Consider the following 15,061-nt stretch of genomic DNA (forward strand, 5'->3'; position numbering starts at 1 on the left):
AGAGGATATTCATGCAAATTTAAGTTCTTAGAAAGATATGTAAAAATCCTTTTTATTTACCAAACATTGGTATACTTATCAATATCATCTATTTTAGCAAATTTTGAATAATAAATAGTGATCAAATTATTAAAGACCAATATTTGCTTTGCCTCAGGATATTTATAAAGCTTCTAATGGGGTTGGGAATATTAAGCATGTAGATATATTTAGCTAAAATAAATAAAGAAGAAGAAGAAGAAGAAGAAGAAGAAGAAGAAAATGCATATCTTCATGTTCAATATAGCACAAAGTTAGCTAATCCACCTCCTTGAATGAGATGGCTAAGCTTATGAAACATAGTCATGAATTCATAAAAGTAATATTGTTTTCAAATAGAAGTAATTTAGAAAAGAATTAAAAAAAAAAAGTGAACAAAAAAGTTACCAACCCCCCATGAATTACCCCTTTGGGGATTTTGGGTAGTTGCATCCCTCTCCAACTCTCTCTCTTTTCTCCCAAGGATGATTGCTAGCGATCTAGAAATCTTTTTTTCTCCTCCGAGAGAGAGAAATATAGAGATTAGTGAACAGGAATTGTGTTATATAAGCTGAATTGTGTTTACACGAACACGACACAACCAAGGCATTACCTTGGGCTTGTTATGAGAAAAGGGGAAAAAATCAAAAATAGAGTTTACCTGAAAATTATTAGTAGAAGTGGAAATAATGCACTATAGAAATAATATTAATATGTTCAACAAAGCAAAAAATCACCAAAGATCCCTGCCAAAACCCGGAAATTAGATCTTATCTGAAAGTCATAAAATTAAACAATGAGCCCACCTAACATTCCCTTAGGTCTCTAACGGTCAATCGCCAACTCCTGAGAACCCTTGCTTACGTCCCAAATTTGCGCCCCTCTAAATTTGAGATTCTTCCTACTATGGCTGCTCACACTACTCTGGCATAGATGCAACTAGCAAAATTAGGAATAAAAAGATAACTCAACACCAGAGAACGACCTCCTGGTCCGTCCAGAAGACCTCTCTTAAATGCTAGGCTTCGAAATGGCAGCCAGAAGATTCTTCCCAAGTTTCAACAGCACTGATATCCCCATATAATAGTTGGCTTTGAAATCACTATTTTCGCCAGCTTAAGAAATGGCTATTGTTTTCCCCAGTTCATACTTGGGCTTGATTTGTAAGGAATCAAGGAATAGCTACTAGTAGCTTTATAACATAATAAAGAAGGCAAACATTAACCATGATGTTTGATAATATCACTGTTCACAACACACACATTGTAACATGAAGCCTGCTGTATTACGACTAAAGACACAATAAAATGGCACGTACGCCAACAATATTAGGAGCAAAGATAATTAAAAAAGACAGCTCAATGCACGAGACGACTCCTATTATTGGATCCGGGTACGCAGCCTTATCCTGCATGTAGAGATGCTATTTTCATATTTCGAAACTGTGACCTGTAGGTCACAATGAAACGACCTTACTGTTGTGCTAAGGCAATTGAATATCCAAATCAAATTTTGATGATACAGAATATTGGAAATAGCAATTGATTATAATCAAACAATTACATTGGCCCTGCTTTGTTTTTTTATCTCATAATGACATCTAATATGCCCTGCATCCAAAGTAGGTTGTTTTCAGTGGAAGAGCTAGTCATGGGAAGAATTAAATAGACTTCTCTCAGTGAAATTATACAAGGAAAAAGAAGATAAAAGATAATTTTCATTCACAAATTGTCACTATAATGTGTTAGTAATACATGATCGTCTGTATCCCCCATAGAAAGACAACTGCATCAACCAAATAGCCATCATTAGTATAATACTGTGACCAAAAAGCATGGTTACAATACCATAACAGAAAAGCATAACTTGAATGACCATAACAGAAAAGAAAGCTAAATGCTCTTGGATTTCATGATTCAGGAAAGGATGAACTGGTTATGCTCTGGGGCCCAACCTTGGAAAGGAAACAGAGACAAGAATTGCATTGCTGGCATGCCATGTGGCATCAAGATATTGGAGCGATGCAAGGGGTTAGTGCAATACACGGTGGGATTGTAGTATAGGGTACCAAATCCTTCATGATACATGATTTTTGGTATCAGGGTGGGTCCCTAGGACATTTTTTATATGTGATAATGAGTTAGGATATCCGCTTAGGATGAGACTACTTAACCTTGAATCTGTATGTCACAGGGCCTGATTTGCTGCCCCTACCAGAGTATTTTGCATCTGGCTTGGACTTCTATAGGGAGTGAATTGTCAGGGGTGAGTTTCTGCTAGGCAATCTGTTCAAGAATAGTTAATGTCTTCCTGGGAGGAGATAGCTAAGTCTATATAGAAACAAATCAAATTAAATCAGTTTGGTGTTTTACACATCAAAGAGAAAATGATTTGGAGTTTATACCAAGTAAAAATTCAGTAGCGGCCAATAAAAACACATGTTTCGAAAAAATGAGTTCTTTTTTCAGTCATACTAGAGCGAAATCATGACCTGAGCCATGGATCTCACCACCCAAAGATATGAATTTAAATTGTTTTTAATAATTTATCAGGAACTTCTAGAACCATACCTGTTGAATTGTGAAGCCATAAAAATTCCATAAGTGTCTAATAAACCGAGCAGATTACTTGACGTAAATGATGCCTTCATCTGGGTCATCACTGCCCAAGTCTCCATTTTCTTCAGATTTATTGGATGGTTCAGAAACTCCTGCATCATGTCTTTCTGCACTCTGCTTCTCATTCTTTAACCTGTCCAAAATTGCAATCACCTGCAGGAGAACACAGAAACAAATTGTAACTCTATGCTGCAAAACGTTGGCAATAAATCAGAGTATAAGGTTAATCTACAATATATATAAGCAGATTGTAACACAAAAAATGGCATAAAATCTCGTTTCCTTAGATAAGTTCTGCCAAATGTTATGTGTGCTGCATCATGCATTACCTCACCATGTTACAGGCCGTATTACCAGTTTGAGTGACATGGCACTAGCATGTGGAGCAATTCATGCTTTACAAGATAAAAGGTTTTTGGTCTTTTCACACATACCTCAACAGTATAAAGTTTCATGCTTTGAAACAGGTGCACCCAAGTATCCAACAATATTAGAAGGCGGCATACATTAGTTGCAACTATATAATGTCCACTGGCATGTTTTAGCAGTTCTATATACCATTGAAAATTACTTGCAGTGTTAGGGATCTGAATTCTCTGCACCTTTTGATGTCTTCTTTTCTACAGCTAGCATAAAAAAAGTCTCATATGTGATCTCAGATCTGAATATCAGCAACAAACCAGCAGTCTAACAGCAGTGCGTTAGCATAGAGAATACCAGGAACAAGGGAGAGAGAGACCCATAGCATATACTTTTTTCGGTCAAAATAATCTTTCATTCAATTCCAGTAGACCGCCAAACATGTGCCCATCAATCCTCTTAAAAAGAACCACTTGACCACCTAACTTACCAGGACTTCAAAAACAAAAGATGATAAAAGATTAAACAGCAACTGTAAGCCCTCCCAAACTAGCAGTTTTTAGGCCATTCAGGACTGCCAAAAGACAGACAAGAGGAATGACTGGTGGCTTTAGTTCCCCGGTAAGACTCCAGTTCCTTCCTAATTATATTGTACTCCAGAAGCAGATCTCTAGTTCATCATCCCTTTTGAGCTCTATTTTGAGGTATTCCTTCAATCATAAAAGGTGGTGAAAACAATTTGTTGGGAAATTCTTTTGTATTCAACTTCAGCTGCATCTTCAACTACACATATCCTAATACAGTTGAAATCCAAATGATAGTTTGATTCTGATAATTCTATCCAAATTCTATCTTAGTACTCACCCTTTAGTAATGTAACTATCCTACCTTACGCATCTGGGAATATCATGAAACAAAGGATTTTATGATCATCAATGACTAGTGCATCTAGAAGAGGTTCGAGAACATAACGGTTTAATGTGATCTATCGTGTCTCCTGAGGTTTTATTACTTTATCTGAGATTCAGAACTCCAGTCAAATAACTAGTTTGTACAATTATTGCGCAACTACATTATAATTCTAACAATTTCCTAGAGATAATTCTGTATCTTAACATCACCTTAATTATGCATTGCACTCTCCTACAATCAAAGTCACAGTTCTGCTGTTTCCTAAGTTAGCATGATTTGTTTTATAATTTCAACTGATAACATATATGATCAAGGAGGGTCATGATTGAGGGCATTATCAAAGAAGAGGGAATAAAAAAAGCTTGCTGTTCTGATGTGAACATTGATAGATTCCAGATAGTTTGCTGTAATCTGCTAATTTGGCTGACTATAGAAGGGGGTTGCGAAATAAGGATCTTCAGTTTCACATTTAAGGGTAATGTAGGTTAATTGGTTGTCAACATCTAGGAAAAGATTCAAATGTTTGAAAGATTTAGAAATGTTTTCTGATGATATTTGTTATTATATCCAATGCAAAACAGAATATATATATTTATATATATATAAATAAAAAAGAAAGAAAGAAACTAAATTAAAGAGAAGAAAAGGAGGAGAGGTCGACAAGGATCAACTCCTTTTTCTTTGTGCCTAATATATTGTCAACTATGAGAACAACATTATATGCATAGAAGCCGAACCAGGAGCAAGTTCCCCCTGCATATTTGTCTAGGACAAGAATCACTTTATACAAAGTAGAGTATTCTTCTTTTTCTTTTTTTGATATATCCTTGGTTGTTTGCTGCATAATTGCTTGAAGAGCATCAAAATCAACCGACATTTATATACCAACACGAAGTTTTATTCCCATTAATATATTGATTAAAGTTCAAATTTGTTGTGCAACCCTGAACTTGAGGATAACTCATTGATCACAAGGCACAACGGAAGGCATTCTTCAGGGTCACACGAGTACACCACAGGTTCATGTTAAGTAGAGGGAACATCAGTCTCACTAAAGCATCACGTACATGGTCAAAACGTACAAATATTAGGAAGTAGGAAGATTTATCATCTTAAGCAAGTTGTCAAGAAGTTCATTTCTATTTATGAAGTTAAATCAGTAAGCTTTGTACTTAATTTCAAAGTACAGTTCTGCTAGACTCAGGATTGGAATATTCTTTAATTCCAAAATGACGCCATTTTTGAAAATAATGCCGCCATCCAGAGATACCTGCATAAAGAGACTGACCTATCTCTATGATTGGGAATTTTGTACAATAAGATGTAGCTAGATAAAAATCTTTAGTTCAAAAACATGAACTGGACAAGAAGCACAAGTTCATCAAGAAGCAAGTTGACAACAACCTTCTTACAGGAAAAGCTTGCAAATGCTTATAGAGAAACAGATTCAGAATATGATGCCAGGAGCATAATCCCACTTATGAAAGATAAATAATAAACACCTCATCATGGACATGCTGTGTTCCAGGTGAGTGCTACATTAGGCATAGGTGATATTCAAATACAGAAAATAACATTAGTGTTCAGCAACCATAGTAATCAACGACTAATTTGCTCATTATAAATGAAAAAATTGCTTTTGAAAAACAAAAGGAGGCTTCATAAATGATAGATAAAGCATCAACTTACCCTGCTCCCTCTCTCTAAAGACTCATCTTCAATGAAACGTATTTCAGGAGTCAGTCGCAACTTCATACGCCTCCCCAATTCACCGCGTACATACTTGGCTTTTGACTTGAGCCCAGCAATAGCTACTTCTTTTCCTCTTTCATCACCAAAGACAGAAACATACACCTTAACTACCTACAAAAGTTGGGAAATATAAAATTGTAAGTTCCTTAACCTCACCCCCCCCCCCCCCCCCCCCCCCACATCACCACCAACAAAAAAACAAAACAAAACAAAACCACCCCAAGGAAAAAGTAAGTTAAGGTACTATGTGCTCCTTGAATTACATATAACTGATACTGCCAACTTCATAGGAGGGAGGATTGAATAACTGTACTGCATAGATGAATGGAAAATCTATACATGAAGGAAAATGTACTGCTTTGATCAATAAGATGCCTCTACAGCAACATACTCCCGACTGGTCCATCTCATATGAGGCCCATAATCCCTTTTATCCTAAGAAATAGAGCCCACAAACTATGTTGCTGCATTTCACGGTCTAAGCAAATATTAAGTGGAACCTACCTCCTCTTGATCAATCCAAAGCTATTGCACTATAAAAGGTTTTCCCGCGGCAATTTACTAATGATCAACTATGCAATTATGTCGAGTATGAAGTTGTAGATTAACAATACTGAAGGTCAGAACCATGAAGCAAAAGTATAGGTTTAACTGAATAAACAAGCAAATTGCTCCAAAGTAGTGATTGCCAAACCGACCCCTACCAGATCGTTCAGCCCGTATTGAATCAAACCAATGCTAAGTCAGAAAGGATCAACGGGTCTGGTCGGTTATAAAATCAGTTTCCTGCTCCCAGTTCAGTTTCGATTCAAATATAGAACCACCACCACCACCCGCCCCCCGATTCAGTTTTACCCACACCCCTCCCAGTCGCTTGTCATGGTCCACGACCTCCCTCACCCCCCACCCAGTTTGCGCATTTCGATGGCGCCGGATGCTACACACTCTCTCTTGGTCGCCACAATAAGTTCCTCCATCTCTCTCTCTCTCCCTCGCTCCGCTAAGGTTAGAGTTAGGGCCATCGGACCTCTCCCTTCCTTCCCCGCCCCCCTCTCTCTCTCACTTTGCTAGGGTTGCGATTAAGGTTTAACCCTCGGCCCTCCCCCTTCCTCCCTCCCCCCCTCTCTCTCCCTCGCTCTGCAAGGGTTAGGGTTAGAGTTGAACCCTTGGCCCTCCCCATTCCTCTCTCTCTCTCTTCCTCTCTCCTTTTCTCCCTCTTCCCCTCCCTCTCCCTGTTCTCAGTACACCCGGAATGGCATGGCATGGACCCATATCGTATCGTATCAATTGCCAGAAGGTACAACCTTCGGTACCAGTTCGTGAACCTTGATCCAAAGATGTTCTCAAGAAATATGGTAAAACTACAAATAGTCAATCCAGATGTAGCATCATTATCAATAACATTATGAAAGTATGCCTACTGCAATGGCTCAAAGTAGGTCATGGACTGGACATAAAACCAACTTAGTTCGTTATCGGCTAGAATGCCTAGCCTGTACCAAATTGATGTTAGACTTGCATATTCATACCTAGCCAAGGTCAGCTAGAATCAATAGATTTATCGGGTCAAGTCATTAATTGTCACCCATAAGAAGAGGCATATTGGTTATTTGAATTCTCGTAAGCAGCCACCACATTCTTCACTTAGAAAACGGTAGTGCATGACATGGTTAAACGATCAAGAAACCCCTATCGACTCACCTCTCATTATCTAATATTTCATATACCAAAAATTATGCAATACAATAAAATACTATTCAAATTTGTTAGTGTTGGTCAGTGTATCATGCACAAATGATGTTGAGAATCACAACATCAACTGTATGACCAGTATTCCCAATCCCCACCCCTTGTTCCAATCTCTAAGAATTTGTTAGGTACTTCTGGCTTTGGGGTAGCACAGCCTATGGGTGATATCATTGAGAAAAGGAAGATAGGAGGAAAAGAGAGGATATAGAGAAAGCGCATACGTAAGATTCCACATATACAGCAATACTAAAAGTCATGTCCTTTATAGATTATACTATCCATTTATATGAATAAGGTTGGAGGTTTCAAACCTAAGTAACTGAATATTCAGTCAAGTGGTCTTGAAGCTCTAACATTAGATAATGTTAAATTTAAATATAAACCCAAAAAATATCAGAAAGAAGAGCTAGTAGAGAAGAATAACAAGAAGGTAAAAAGAGGTATGGAAGAAGGGGAAGCAGGACTCCTCAACTTGATTCTATGGGGAAAAACATTGAAAATTCTGTTTTAAAATTCAGTAATTTAATATTCAATCAATCAACTTTACACTCTTTAACACTGTGATCTTTGGGTAGAGTTTACATGAAAGTAAGGAGGCATAGGACTACTACACTAGTGACCATTTAAACCACTAAATTTTGCCTAAAGAACCATAAAATGCCGTTTCTTTGATAAGTTAGCCAAAAGGTTTCATTGATAAATTACACAAAATGCAGTATATTCCCCCAATAAAGTGAATCAGTTCCTCATTAGAAGATTCACAAAAAACAAAAATGAGATTATATAGCTCTAAAATGCCATTATACCACTAGATATGTCTATTGTGCTTCTTATTCCATTGAGTTTTAGACTTTTAGGGTCGGTAAAATCACAGTAGAACCCACCTTTTCATGTAGGATATGAAGTGGGCTTAGCTGGCACCTTCTACCACTCAAACCTCCATAGCTTACAATTTCTTCTTCCGTAGTAATTTTAGGCAAATGATTGCCTCCTTGAATTGAAGCTTGGTGGCTCCAAAGTTGATGACCCTCCTCAGTTCTTTTTACCTACAATAGCAACCTCAATGGCGATGTTGATTTCAACCTCAATTCGGGTTCAGCCAATGCTGCGTCATGTATACCTTCCATCTCATCCTGATCTGCCATTGAAGCTGCTTCATGCATTATGATGAATACTGACACAGCCCCAGCAGTACCATACTGTATTGCAGTAATCTCTTCATAGCTATTAAGAGATGTACGAAACCTTCGACTATATGAACATGAAGCCTTAATGGCTGAGTGAGAAGTGGACCATGCTGGCTCTTCCATATCTACACCTCACTGCCAGCTGGGATGACAGATCCACATCCAAAGGTCTATCAATAAAAGCATCCAAGACTACGGATTTTTGTTATATTTAAGAGGAGCTTAAGAAAGTGCCAGCTTACAACTAGTCCCAGACAACCTGAGGCTATTTCACTAGCAGATAAGTGAGAGCATCTTTCCTTGCACGAGCCGAGGACCTCTTGTCAAAATGTGCATCATATATTCTTCATTTAACATATAAAACACTCCTGCCATATCACAAACAAATATCAAGCACCAATTCCAAAACACTACAATGTCCTTTTCACCACCAAGAAAACTTCCAAAAGGAGAATGATCGCTTCCCCCATGATTTTTGTCCAAAATATTTAGTTCTATGATTAACTTATCATTGTACAAGGATCTTAATTGTGAGATCACTTCAATACCAAAGGAGGACTTACCTACCTATTTCCTTGATTCTAGTCACCTGGCTGCAAGAAGTCCCCCCCACTCTTATCACATTCGGATCCAAAATCTGTTTGTGGGTTGCAAGACAGCAGTTTTAGGTGATTAGCCCGATTGCTAACCACCTTTGGCCATTTTTATTTGCATGGAAAGAGATGGTCTTACATTTTGAAGCTCTCCTCTGGATTGGATGCGCTCCAACCTGGTTTCCAAAAACTCCATTCTGTCAGCCTCTGCAAACCCTCTAAATAACCCTAATAAACCTTAAACTCATACCTACTAACAACAAGGTAATCAGTTCCTATAATGAATGCAGGTGTAAACACCTAGATTAAGCCACTTGAAAACGAAGCTTGCAAATAATTAAGACCAGCTGCTCGAGCAGCAATTTTTCAGCTCCATACACCTCCCAACATATCATCTACATCTGATAACTCTCTCCAATTTTGAGTTAAATTAATATTGGTGGTACAGAAATGCTTATTTCATAAACTTTCCAGTGGCATAGGCCTCTATCCCAGCTCGCAAACAAATTTATTTTTTGTGATAGTATGTTTTAGCAGCTTATAGTTGGCAGTGACAAGCATTACTGTTTGCCATTGTGGACTTTGGACTGCAACTCTTGCTCTTACATTGTGGCATCTCCACGTTGATATGCATCAATGATACCGCCCTTAACCAGCAGTTTGTTTTGTACATGATCAGATTCTCCTAGTATGAAATCCAAGTATAGCATACTATGGCATCCAAATACCCCTTTAATTTGAGTGACCTCTCTGGAATCTATTTCTAAGAAAAGGCATGAGCCAAGAATAAACCATTTGTTATACCCCATTGGTCTGGTTAGGATTTTCTATTAGTGGTGATGGTAACTCTTCAGATTTCAAAGTTAGGGGAAGCCTTCGTTGTAGATTCTGATTATCAAACCAGATGAAAAGGAAAGCTGAACTTTGTCATTGCTAGAGTTAGGTTTGAAGGTGCAATTTGGCCATGCCACCATAGCATCATCCACAAAACCAGTCGCAACTTCAAAACCAAGCAACATCAAGAAGCCAGATTGCCCTTCACCAATTTGGTTTCCCATACATCATACACGAAGTCATAATCCAAGCAGTTAGCAAGCTGGCCACCGCAAATCAATTAAAATTCGACTATACCTATCAAACTTTATTAACCAACATATGCTAACGGACCTCAGAGAATTTACTAGGTAGGATGCTAAAGTTGGGCAACCCAATCAAGTTCGCATATTTGTAGTAGAGTAACCCACTAAAAGATCACATTTTTTTACTAGAAATAGCATTAAATAGGGTGTTGGAGTTAAGGGAGATCCTATAAAGTTCAGATATTTTAACAAAATATGACCAAATGGATGGAAAGGAGGGATCTTGGAAGCACCTGGAGGTCGCCGGAGACCTCGACGTCACTGATGGTAGTAAGGGAGGAGAGGTAGCGGTCGGCGCCGAGGGAGGCCTCGGGGAGAACGGCGAACTGAAGGTTCTTGTCCCTCAGAAGCATCTCCGAGAGCTCCCTCATGATCTGCTTCGCCACCATCTTCACCCTCCGCTGGTTAGCCATGCACCGCACGGTCCCTCTTCCTCTTCTTATCGTTATCGCCATGGAATTGGGATTTGTCCAGCCGCGGGAGGGAAGGAGGAGGTGGTGGCGATGAGTGGCGGCGGAGGGAGGGGAGGAGAGGAAGAGAGGAGGAGATGAGGAAGGCCGAGAGAGGAGCATGCTGTTCTTCCTTGGTGATCTGGCCGAGGAGATATGATGGGAACGGAGCGAAACAGAGCTGGAGATTTTTTTGAGACTTGCGGGAGATGCAGGAGGCCTGCTTCGGGTTGTGAACCGGTGACTAGACCTTTTCACGGCCGGGCCGGGCTTGTCCGAAGGCCTGGCCCGGCCCGATCTTCCGGCTTGCTTCCAGGCTCAAACGCGGGCATTTCTCAGGCTTGGAACCTCGAAAGTGATCTCGGACAATCTGATCTTTTTTTAATATAATTTTAAAAATAGTAAATGTGAATAACTAAATATTGCTTGCAGATATTTTGAAATTTAATGACTAAAATAAGGTATTCTAAAATCTTAGATCTTCTCACATTAAGTTTACATATCAACAAAACCTAGGATTTAACCATCAAAATCTACAACATTTTAGGTCAAGCCAAGCTCGAGCCAGACTTTAATCCCTGAGTTAAAGCTTTATCATTGGCCGGGCTGGGCTGGGACACAAAAAATATCAAATTTTACATAGGTCCATCTCAAAGCATGATTAAAAATGAATTGAATTTAGACCCGAGGCTCAGCCATGATTAGCTCTAGCCCAAGTCTAGCTTCTTTAGTAAGCATGCTTATCTTTCAAGCCCGAAGCCATGCATAATCTATCGGGCCTGAATTCTTAGTTAAAAACCTATCCAAAAAAATTGTAGGCTTGAACAGATTGGATGGACCGGTTAGCCCATGAGCAAGTATGATGACGACGATGACGATGATGATGATGATGATAGAGAGACTTGTGCCGACTATGTTGGTTGTTGAGGAGTCACCTAGAGGGTAAGGCTAGATACTTTTATCCAACTATGGCTCTTAACCATAGGATGCATAAAGAAAATATATCACTACATGTAACATAAAAAAAAAAAAAAATTATAACAAGGCTCCAATTTTGGACTTATTTGGTTCGCGGAAAGATTACCTTATTGGAATATTTTTCCTCAAAAGTTAATGCATGGGTATATGATACCTAAAAAAATAATTTTTCGTATTTGGTTAATTATGAAAAAATGATACAAGAAACACACTTTTTAGGGTGATTTATATTTGGTTGAGCATCTATTTTTCTAAAAAAATTGTGCAAAATATATATTATGCTCTTAATAAAGAGACTATAAGGTAAAAAAACATCACATGCATAATTTGGAATACCAAGGTCCGAAGGTTTTAAACGCTCAACACCAAAAAGATCAGAATATATTTCTAATTGCTATGTTTAAATATTTTTTAATCTAAAATTTTAAAATATTTTTTAAATATTTAAATATAGCTAATAAAAATATTTATTGGATTGAGTTTTTATTTAATAGTTAAACAACTTCTTTATATTGTGATAATTTTAAATAGTTATTAATATATTGTTATATTAAAATAACCACAACTTTTTTATATTGTGGTAATTTTTAATAGTACATTTTTTATAGTTTAAGATTAATTATTAAAAAAAGCTATTAAGAAAATCATGATGGCTTAAGCATGTTATGGGGAAAGAATCTAATACAATTTTCATCACTGGAAAAGTGGCTTTTCCATGTCAAGCATAGATTTTTTTCATAAAATATGGAAATTTTATTTCTATGAAAAAGCTACTTTTCCATCTCTCATTTGAAAACTCCGGCCATACATGAAGTATTGTTTCATTTTTGCATTGATTTTTTCTTCTCTCTCCTCTTCTCGTGAACTAAACGAGTTCTACAAGTTCCCATATTATGACCCTTGAAATTTTATAGAGCCATTATATTAAATATGTTTAAAAGAAGTTGATTAGCAATCCATCTATTGTATGTCGCTTATAATAATTTTTAATTTTCAGGCATGATTATAAAACCATTCAGAAATTTTTACGTGTTCACATATTATGACCCTATAACCAACATGGGCTACTCTATATTTGATCCGGAAACCTTCCATAGTTGTTGCTCACAAAAATTCAATTTTGACAAAACGTCCATGAAACTAATGAGTCACTATTTTAAGAATAACAAATAGGATTTGATAACTAGACCCTTGGAGTTTTTTGTTTATATTAATTTTTATTTCATATGTAATGGCCATGAAACCTTCCAAAAGTTACTTTATAAACATAGAAAAAATTATTCATAACAAGGTCCAAAATTCGTGTTTATTTATTAAAATCTCGAAAATAATTATATTGGGTATGACTAATGTACACCCTATAGCTTGCTGCGTGTGATAATTTTTAATGCAATATAGTGATCATAAAGCCATTGATTGTCACTAAGTAGAGCACAGAGAAAATGCTGAAAAGAGAACCCTTTATGTCATTTATTAGTATATGTTGGGGGAATGTAAATTGCCCCAAAGCACATGAGCACATCGTCAGCACGTGATCAGAAGCGCCCAACCTCGGACGCCCGGTCAGGCGCTCGACCTCAAAGGCGCCCTGTAATGTCCGGGCCCACTAACAACTGGGCCCAATATTTTAAGGCCCAGTTAGGGGGGAGTGGGGCCCGATTTTACTGTATGGGCAGTACTGATAGGGTGGCAACCGTGAAGGGGTTGCCACCTCATGCTGAGAAGGGAAGTGATAGGGCCATAGTTGGCCGGCAGAGGGAGGGCCACTACACGCCCCTGAGACAAGGGGGCAACTGGAAGCTCCCGGACCAGAGAACAGGGGAAGATGGGACCTCACTGAGGGACCCTCAGCCATGCAAAACCGGGGGCCGCCACCTCACACCCCTTGTTGGCAACCGATTCCGGCGGGCCTGAGACAAGGGGGGGCAGCTGGAAGCCCCCGGAGCAAAAGGGAAGGGGGGGATGGGACCTCTCAAAAGGGGTCTCATCCCTTAAACAAAATTATTTAAGCCCCAGTACTGTACCCTCTATCCCCTGACCCCTTAGAACACTAAACTAGAGAGCCGAAGCCCTGGAGCCAAAGGTAGAAGAAACACTGGAGCTCTAGAAGAGGAGGGAGGTACCACCCAAGAGTCACTGCCCGACCGCAAACCGGCCAAGGTAAGGAACATTGGGGTTAGAATTTTAACAGGGGTGGAGAAACCCCTCTGTGGGGTGTTCTCCCCTCTGTTTCAACAATGAAACAGAGGGGAGGAAACCGGCACAGAGGAGGGAGAAAGGCCCACAGGCCGCGGGCCGGGCCGGGCAGGGCCGGACTCACAGGCCGTGGGTCGGCCTGAGAACGGCCGCGGCCCAGGCCCGAGCCCGACGATCACCCGAGCCGAGCCCAACTGGGCTCGGCCTGCGGATGAACAGGGTACCGCAGCATCGGCTGCGGCTACCCTAGGGCTCGAGGGGCAGCCCCAGGCCGCCGGATCTGGCCGAGCCGGCACAGACACGGCCACAAGGCCGCCAGCCCCGGCCAAACCACCACCTCTTCTCCGGCAAGAGGTGGTGGTGCCGGAGGGAAGGACCAAAGAAAAGAAAAGAAAAGAAGAAAGAAAGAAAAAGAAAAATAATAATAATAAATAAATAATATGATAAATGAATGAACTCACCGGATCTTGAGGCTTCATCCTCTCCGACCATGCCTCGTCGTGGACGGAGCGGGTGGAGACTCTCGGGTATAGCCCGAATCCCGACCCAACTCCGAGCCCCCTTCCCCTCTCCGGCATCACTTCGGAGAAGGGAAAGGGCCGGCCTTCCACTGCTACTGCTCCGAGGTGAGAACCCCGACTCGGCCGGAGAGTCGGGGAAGTCCCACTCCGGTCGCCAGCAAAAAGGAAGGGGAGAAGGTGATTAGGGTTTCGGCGGAAACAAAGAAAAAAAGAGAGAGAGAGAGAGAAGAAAAAAGAAAGAGAGAAAGAGAAGGGGAGGGAGAGGTCGGAAGGAGGAAGAGGCCGTAGATCCGGCTGGAGGAGAAGAAGAAGGTCGGAGGACCGGCCAAAATGGCTAGGGCTTTCGGTCGGAACCAAAGAGAGAAAGAGAAGGGGAGGAAAGAGGGAGAGAGAGGGTTGCTTCGGCCGGAGGCGGAGAGGAAGGCCGAAGGACCGGCCGGAGCAACCGAGGTCATCAGTGGAGACGAAGGAGAAAAGAGAGGAGAGAGAGGGGAGCGGGTGATGAAGAGACGGAAACCTCAGGAAGGGGGGAGAAAAACCCTGATAACGGGTTCACGGGTTGGATCCGAATCCGAACCCGCAACACGTT

At 40.0% G+C, this 15,061-nt stretch overlaps 1 protein-coding gene across 1 annotated transcript; it reads right to left on the reverse strand.

The window, feature by feature from the left end:
* Window positions 1-1,528: 1,528 nt before the first annotated feature.
* LOC103697165 (probable ribosome-binding factor A, chloroplastic) lies at window positions 1,529-10,991 on the reverse strand. Its single transcript, XM_008778972.4, has 4 exons — window positions 10,562-10,991; window positions 5,598-5,771; window positions 2,589-2,789; window positions 1,529-1,803 (listed from the first exon to the last, which is right to left on the reverse strand). Exons 1-3 carry the CDS (start codon window positions 10,898-10,900, stop codon window positions 2,643-2,645), a joined length of 660 nt encoding a protein of 219 aa, XP_008777194.1. The 5' UTR covers window positions 10,901-10,991; the 3' UTR covers window positions 1,529-1,803; window positions 2,589-2,642.
* Window positions 10,992-15,061: the final 4,070 nt, after the last annotated feature.

This window comes from Phoenix dactylifera, unplaced genomic scaffold, assembly GCF_009389715.1.
Source record: "Phoenix dactylifera cultivar Barhee BC4 unplaced genomic scaffold, palm_55x_up_171113_PBpolish2nd_filt_p 000352F, whole genome shotgun sequence".
Lineage (NCBI taxonomy): Eukaryota > Viridiplantae > Streptophyta > Magnoliopsida > Arecales > Arecaceae > Phoenix > Phoenix dactylifera.

Coding starts and splice junctions, on each gene's coding strand:
- LOC103697165 (XM_008778972.4), bottom strand. CDS start 10,900: ATGCTCCTCTCTCGGCCTTCCTCATCTCCTCCTCTCTTCCTCTCCTCC. Junction 5,772..10,561: donor AGGTCTCCGGCGACCTCCAG/GTGCTTCCAAGA, acceptor CAACTTTTGTAG/GTAGTTAAGGTGTATGTTTC. Junction 2,790..5,597: donor CTTTAGAGAGAGGGAGCAGG/GTAAGTTGATGC, acceptor GTTCTCCTGCAG/GTGATTGCAATTTTGGACAG.